Source organism: Dermacentor albipictus, chromosome 1, assembly GCF_038994185.2.
Source record: "Dermacentor albipictus isolate Rhodes 1998 colony chromosome 1, USDA_Dalb.pri_finalv2, whole genome shotgun sequence".
Lineage (NCBI taxonomy): Eukaryota > Metazoa > Arthropoda > Arachnida > Ixodida > Ixodidae > Dermacentor > Dermacentor albipictus.
The window spans coordinates 479,106,383-479,114,599 of NC_091821.1; the positions used below are offsets into that span (position 1 = coordinate 479,106,383).

The 8,217-nt window shown below is 52.7% G+C and overlaps 1 protein-coding gene across 1 annotated transcript; it reads left to right on the forward strand.

Annotated features, from left to right (window-relative positions):
* Window positions 1–1,802: 1,802 nt before the first annotated feature.
* LOC139054543 (putative nuclease HARBI1) lies at window positions 1,803–2,240 on the forward strand. Its single transcript, XM_070531657.1, has one exon. It carries the CDS (start codon window positions 1,803–1,805, stop codon window positions 2,238–2,240), a length of 438 nt encoding a protein of 145 aa, XP_070387758.1.
* Window positions 2,241–8,217: the final 5,977 nt, after the last annotated feature.

Here is an 8,217-nt window from a genome sequence, read left to right on the forward strand (position 1 = left end):
GCAACGACGAGGAACGCGATGTGACGTCATGTGCCTCCTCGAAGCACGGCCACGGCGAAATCGCAAGTTCGCGGCCAGTAAAGCTTTCGCCTTAAAACATTCGTCTCAAGAGAGCTGAAGTTACGAGCTTGTTTCCCAATTTCCCTAGTTGTCCGCAAGCGTGCGTTCGAGAAGCGCGGGGTGCGAAAAGAGCTCGCTTGGAGGCCGCATCTTCGCAAAAAGCAATAATGCTTTCACAGCAGACCCAAGCAGAAGAGGACGCCAAAAATGTGGTTGGTAGTTTTGCGGACTTGCTGAAGGCCTTGCCAAGCTTTCAGAGTTTGGACTTCTGGACAGCAATGAACAAGGGCTGCCAGGTTTTCTTTTTGGATTTGTCACTTCAATGGGGGGGGGGGCTATTCTGCAAGAGTCCACTGTTAAGAATGGCGAGCTGCAAGGCAGGATTGCCACCCAATTACTAATAGGGGACAAGACGCGCATCCCCCACTCTCCGTCGCTGCAGCTAGGAGGCGTTCGAAGAAGCGGCCTTTGTGCTGAAAACCGCCTCCATCCACCAGCCCCATCGGCATTGTGACGGAACGAGTTCGGTGGGCGAACAATGGTTCCGGAGCTCTCCAGCGCGGACCTGATCTGATACGCATGAACAAGCTGCCGCGGGAAAGCAGTTTTTTGGTGCTTCCCAGGCCTCGATCAGGCACAAGACAACGAGCTACCCACGATTGGCGCCGATACTTCCCGGAACGGCACCCCTCCAACGCCGGCGTCGGGCATCGGATTGTGTGTGCCTTTGTGTACGTAAACTGTTCTGCGGAGCGGCGGCAAGTTGGCGATGAGTAAACGAACAGTCGCCGCCTCGTATGGCCGGCGGACCGAGTGTATAAAAACTGTTGTTGTGCGAATGCTGGACACACTTCTCTCGTGCAGTCATGTTGGACTGACACTCTTTTTCTCAAGCAGTCATGTTAGACTGATTTAATTTCTGTAAATAAACCCATATTCCTCGTTTTCGATGAGAAGCAGCTCTTCGCTTCATCAACGTCCTCAGCGTGGATAAGTTGGACGACGGCATGGGCCAGCTACCTTCGAATTCATGCCGGACTCCAGTCTTGACAAAGGACCACGAGCGACGGGATTGAGCCCCCAATCCTGACAACTCAATCCTGACACCACCTAGTGGACTGTCCATTTCGGCCGCCGCTGATTGGCTGTAAGCCTACGAATGACGATGACGACGGGCGCATCTAGCTTCCGGTTCCTTTCTGAAACATGAGATTGACATCAGTGGCGTTGCACTTACTCTTCGCGTTTCGCGAGATGACTGAACATGCCTAGGCGCGTACACGTGATTTAAACAGCCACAGCGCATCAACGGTCGGACGGACGGAAAAAAACTTTAATGGGAAACGGACCTGCGAGGTTGCGAGACCGGGCTCAGGCCATCCGGGCATTATGTGCGGTGAGGCATAGCCTTTCCACCGCTGCCCGGGCCCGCTGGATAGCCTGTAATTGGTCGTGTAGTTCCGAGCTAGTCAGAGCGCTTAGCCATGGCTCCTCGAGAAAGTCCGGTTCTATCTTGTCCTCTACATATAGTGATCTGATCTGTGTGCACTTCCATAAGATCCGAAAGGTCCGTGGATGCGATTCCTTTGTTTTGAGTAGACCGCAGTACTACGATGGATGCGAGCCTGCTTTTCTTTCTTTTCGAAAACTGAGGAGAGAGGCGACTTCGAGAGCTACGGGACCCGTTCGCCATGTCAGACGAGTTTTTTCGGAGGCACTTTCGCCTTTCGAAAATGACGGCGATGTGGCTGTGCGACCAGTTATCCGACGACCTGGCGCGCGAGAGTGAAGGGCTCACCGTTCAAGATCAGGTGATTTTCGCTCTTCGGTTTTATGCTACCTGTGGCTTCCAAACGGCTGTCGGTAGCGAAGCCACCGTATCGCTTTCCCAGCCCTCTGTCAACCACTGCGTTCGCCCCGTATCGGAAGCGATCGTCCGCGTCGGCACCGAACAGCGCTGGGTGTCGCTTCCGCGTACAAGATCGGAGATGGCTCTCGTCAAGCAAGGTTTCTTCCGGAGCGACAACGTCTCTGACGTCGTCGGATGCGTCGACGGCACCTACATCGCGATAACCGGCCCGCACCTGCCCCCAGCCGAGAAGCAGACCTACTGGTGCCGGAAGGGATACTACGTGCTGAACACCATGGTGGTAAGCACGCTCTACCTATTAACGCGATAGCGTTAAGGAGCTCGTGTCGCAGAAAAGCCGGTGTCGTCGGCGTCGGGTGTCGGCGTTTTGCGGCGTTGACCGTGAGCGATAAATCACGGCAGGCACTCCATAAATAAAAAGCAACTTCCAAGATGGGCTGGGTGGGAATCGAACCAGGGTCTCCGGAGTGTGAGACGGAGACGCTACCACTCCGCCACGATTTCGATGCTTCCAAAAGGTACAAACGCGCCTCTAGTGAATGCGGTGTTGCCTTCGAAACGAGCCGTGGAAAGTTATACTGTGGTGTATATCGGTAATTATGAACATGTAACTTACAGAAGTCGCAATTACACGAGTAGCGAAGTGCGTTTCGCTGCATTTCTTCTGCGCTTTCCGCACACGGAGAGCCATCTTGCGGCAAACACAGAAGACCCCCTCCTCTCCATGTACGGCGCTGCCCCGACAGATGGCGCGCCACGCGCGCATTGGAGCTGTCGCGGCTCGGACTCTCTCCCCTGACTCTCTCCCCTTCGCCTTGCTCCCTCTGTAGAATCAAGCGTCCTTCCTTTCTTTAGATCACTATCTCTCTATCTCTCTGCCCGTGCCGATCACGGCGTTTGGCTGGCGTGCATCATTTCCCCCTCCGGGATACCGAGTTCTTTGGTTCGCTCCGCTTGCTCAGGCGCACGTTTCGTTGCTGCGCCGAACGCCGCATTGCTCGACCATATGGCTCGACGCTCACCGCGTCTGATGCGGGGCGCCTCGTAAGTGATGGCTGTTCTGTAGCCCATTGTCTTACACCCATTGGCGGGTCGACGGGAACGCTATCGCGTTCCACTCTTGAAGGCGAAGCTTAAGCGTCCTCCAATTTTTATACTCATGATATATATAAAATTCCAATTCGCGACAGCGACTTATTTTACTGATATACTATTCACGCGGGTGCGACTCTAACATGCGAGTGCTGGCCATCGACCCTCGCTTCGCGGGCTCGTGTCACGACGCGTACGTGTGGTGTGGCTCAGCCCGGCGCAGCATTTTCGCCGACAACCACATCGTCTACAGAGGAGAGTTTCTCCTTGGTGAGTACAGAAATGCATATAAACGCGCTTATGAACCACAGCCAATGTCTGTATTGAATTCGGCGCAATTCCTGCGCTACATTTATTCTGCAGGCGACAGTGCATACCCACTGGACCCTTGGCTTATCACGCCGGTTCCGGGGCATCCGGCGCTATCGCCTCCGCAGGGCCATTTCAACCAGGCTCACGCGTCGATGAGGTCTGTAGTGGAGCGCTGCATCGGCCTCATGAAGAGCCGCTTCCACTGCTTGCGGCGTTATCGTGCGCTGCAGTACTGCCCCGCTGTAGCCAAAAAGATTGTCGCGGCTTGTGCAGCGCTGCATAACCCATGTCTCGACGCCAGCAAGCCGCTTTTTGACGACGACAGTAACATTGCCGGTAAGGATGACGACGACAACCAGGAAGCCGTCTTGCCGAGTGATGACGGCGGTCCGACCCGTGGCGACAGAACGCTGTACGCAAGGGGAAAGGCCACACGAGACAGGCAAATAGCACTTAATGGCATCGGTCGCAGTGCACATTTGCTACACATTCACCGAGCTCGTCGTCGCGCGCAACCTCACGCACTGGACAACTAAAAAGTTATGCACAGCGAGCTTACTTCCGGCACGGCGCGACATGTGCGTCACTGTGCTCCATGCGGTGGGACTAGTTACTCCCAGTTTTGCTTGTGTCCTGTGTTTTGGGCTGCAGCTAGCAGTTTACTGCCTCTGAGAAGTAACACCTGTGTGGCCGTGTGCCGTGAAGTGTGGGTATACACACTCGCAGTTTTGCTAGTTTGCTGTGTTTTGACTGCAGCTAGCAGTTTGCCGCCTCTGAGACGGAACACCTGTGTGGCTGTGTGTCGTGCAGTGTGGGTACACGTACTCGCAGTTTGCTGGTTTGCTGTGTTTTGGGCTGCAGCTAGCAGTTTGCCGCCTCTGAGACGGAACACCTGTGTGGCTGTGTGTCGTGCAGTGTAAGTACACGTACAGCCGCGGCCACGTCTGTGTAGAGCGCGCGAGCAGGCGGCCTTGCTCTGCGGGGCGACACCGTGCGGCAGTTTCGGGATCTGACGCACTGTGCCCCGGAGCATGCGCGGCCTAATAGACATGCAGGTCGGCGCAACGTTACTAGACTAGCTTCAGTTGTAAAACTCTCCGCCCGCGCGCTTACAGCCGTTGTCGCCACTTCTGTGACAGCCGCCAGATGGCCACGCTGTTCCATCGGGCTCCACTGCAGACGCCTCGTCACAGCCTTGAGCTCGTGCGGGCGGGCAGTGTGCGCGTGTTTCACGCTCGCTGGCGTTCTCCCTTGTCCGAATTAGCGATACCACGAGAAGGCGGTATCCACCTACTGCAATAAGATTTATCGCGCGAGTTCGTTAATACTGAGAGAAGGGTAAACTGCACGAAAGGAAGAAACGCATACAGCGAAGCGCAGAAGCTGCGTTTCTAGATTCCGTGTGTTTCTTCCTGTCGTCTTAACGTTTCGCGCAGTTTAGGCTCACAAGCCTGAATATCTGGCCAAGGTGCGTGATTGTAGGATGAACTTCATCCCCACCGAAGCTTCTCACGACGCCAAAGAAGCACTACAAAAAGAAAGATGAGGTTGGTCTTTGTACACACTAGCCACAAAAAAAAAGAAGTCGGGTTTTTCATTCCGTGAAGATGGTAAATCAGCGAAGCTCAAACGTGCGGCCCCTGTGTTTATCAATGGGTTAATCCCGAGTGTTCATTAAAGTATTTCTCAGTTATGAGGTTACACGCACAAGCGGCTGCGACGGAGACAACGACGTCACTGACGGTATGCCCGCAGTCCGCTGTTGTCGCTTGCGTTCGATGTCTCGAGTTTGCTCAGTGGCGTGGTTAGCAGCCTTCGCCTGCGATTTGCCGCTTGTACATTCTTCGATATAAATTTCTTCAAAATTAAATATTTCCGTTGCGTAAGACCATGAGTGGCTCATACTCCCTTAAGCAATGGCTCATACCCCCGTAAACGCGGCCTCCCCATTACGACGACAGAAGTGAAGTGAAATTCTACGCTGGAAAGATGAACGGCCACGCAGCCCGCTGTGGAAGACGAGGACGAACGCGGGAGCAGTGGCACGAGCGCGTGCCGTCGATTTCGCAGAGTCCCCGGTCGGCACGAGGAATAGCTCTGTTTCACGCCGAGCAAAGCGTCGCATTGCTGGGAGCACAGAAAAAGTGGTGCGCCGAACTGTCGACATCGTTCCGATAGCAGCTCTGAAGCCAGGTACGCTGCACGTCGGCATCGTCTGAAACTCGGCGAAGGCTACAGTTCCACGGATGACGCGCTTGCTGAAATTCGCCGTCAACAACTCACCACAGAATACACCAACGCTGCACCGCGTGCTTAGTCCGGCGCGACTGCAGCGCCACGAAGGCGCGGGCGGGTGGCGGTTCCGCGCAACGGCGCCGAGTTTTAAAACTGAAGCTAGTCTAGTAACGTTGGGTCGGCGCACGCTGTTTTAAACCAGAGATTATATTGGAAAGCGCACGTGTTTTGCCGGTTGTGCGCATTACCCGAGGGCGCCATCTTACTACGCGCGATCACAAGGGAATTGCGCATGTGAGTGATAGCGTGTGCAATGCTGTTAGGGCACTTGATATGAAAAACTCTTCACCAATCCTAGATAATGTTATCGGCCAATGAAATGACATCACATGCGTGCTGCCTATATTAGACATAGAAGTCAAACCTTTTCGCAGAATTTATTCGCAATGGCTCCCTGACTCGCAGCGGATGAGCGACGCGCAATTTCTATTATGGGGCGCACAATGTCCCAAACAGCGATATGCGCAGCTACCTGGCGCCCTATGTGCACAGTTAACAGGGTCCTTCAGGCTGCTTATTATGAAGGACGAATTAGTGATGGTCATCCTGCAAGTCGGCAGCGGGTGACATCAGAAGATGAGGACCGCTTATTCGTGGCAGCAGCTGTGACCGATCCTTACCTCAGCGCCAGAGAAATAAGGGACGAAGTTGGGCTCGGAAACATGAGCCTTAGGTCAATCAAGAGACGGCTTCACAAAGCCGGTGTAAGAAGCAGAGTGTCAGCGCAAAAAGTGATGCTGGATGAAAGACACCGCAATGAGCGACTTCAATTTGCGTCTGCGGTGGAGTCTTGGTGCCCGAACAACTGGCGCGCTGTTGTGTTCACGGATGAGGCCTCGATCTGCACCCGTTGGGACCAGCAGAGAAGGGTGTGGCGTCCGCGCAACTGCCGGTGTGACACGTATTGCTATACCGTTGTTACTGGCTACGAGCGCTGGGTAGTTCCCTACTTCTTTCAGGAACAGCGTTGCATGAAAATGATAACGCCTTTTGTGTAGTCTCAAGCTTCTAAGCAGTTACGACATGTAATACGATAATATTTACCTTCAGCATTGCAACTAATAATTTTTTTCTTCCTGCGTTGTTTCGGAGTTAGCCTTACTCAGCGAAGTTTTAATTGACATCAAGCACTTTCATTTCGTTTTTTTTTTGTAACGTGGTCCATGCTGGTTTACCAAAAAATGTCAACGTAATAGCTGTTAGTTTAATTCATATGTCGATGAAACATCTCCTGCAGGTACGAGGAGCGCTATGTCTTGGGTACTCGCTCAAGCGGGCGCACCACTGTTCACGTGTGGGGCGCGCTCAGCCACACAGGTTTGGGACCATTGCATCGATTTTCAGGGAAGATGACCTCTGAAACGTACATGGACGTTTTGGAGACAGTGCTTATTTCGCATGTTCTCGATGGCCCCTTCCCGTATGGATTTACTGGCTACAACAGGACAACGCACACATCCACACATCAAAGGCAGTGCAGAAGACGCTGGACAATTTGGGTGTGACAAGGCTAAAATGACCTGCGAGAAGCCCCGATTTAAATATCATAGAAAATGTATGGGGAATTACGAAGTCAAATCTAGCCAAAAAAGCAGGTCTAGCCGCAGCCACCACTGAGGAGCTTTGGTTAGCTATTCAAGAGGAGTGGGACCGTCTCCGACAGCTGCCAGACCTTGTGAATCAGCTGTACGACTCGCTTCCCAAGAGGATCGAAACTGTGAAACAGAATCGTGGAGTACCTATTTTCTATTAGAATATACCCGCCATTTCCCGTTGCATATTTTCGCATAAATAAATGTTGTTCTTTAGTGTTTCCTTGTTTATTTTTAAAAAGTGGAAGTCGTCGTGTAACCTAATGATCTAACGAAGCGGTCATTGCTGCTCTAATGGCTATGATATTGAGCATAATGCAATTTTCTCAAAGGAACGACAAGGAAGCCACAGAAAGACAGGGATTCGAAGTAGTCCGCAGCGGCCTAACAGGGGAACATCAGGAAGGAGGCAAAGTTTTAACCACAAGACCCCTTGTGGAAACGCTGTCCGTAGGCTAAGCCTTCTCTTCTTCGGCAATGGCTGAACACGCCACGTCCTGTAATAAATAATGTTGAGCCAAAATACAAAATAACGCATTATCTAAAAGCGCCAAGGCAGGCAGAAGACGGAGGAGGAGGAGGAATGAACGTTTATTGTAAGAAACAGCGAGAAAGTGTCCTTTCTTCGCCCTAGGTGGGCGGCTCTCTTAGTCCATAAAGCCGTTGTCTAATGCTGCAGCCCGGGCCCGGTCCATCAGACTTCGCTGATCTTCCAGGCTCTGTGCCTTTAACATTTCCTCCCACGTTTCTTCGATGTCTTGTAGTGGTTCAGGGGCATCATCTGGAGTGTTGTTCTCGCGGTGTGGGCTCACCAGCACCATGTGCTGTAGGGTGTCAGGTACCTCACAATATCGGCATTGGTATGAGAATTCGGTGGGGTGCATTCGGTGCATGATAATTCCATGGACATAAGTATTCGTTTGTAGTCTGCGGAGGGCGGTGGCTTCTTCCTTGCTTAATTTTGGATGTGGTAGAGGATATTGTCTTTTTTCCAGT

Bases quoted from the DNA above. Each gene is read 5' to 3' on its own strand.
- LOC139054543 (XM_070531657.1), top strand. From the start codon at position 1,803: ATGTGGCTGTGCGACCAGTTATCCGACGACCTGGCGCGCGAGAGTGAA.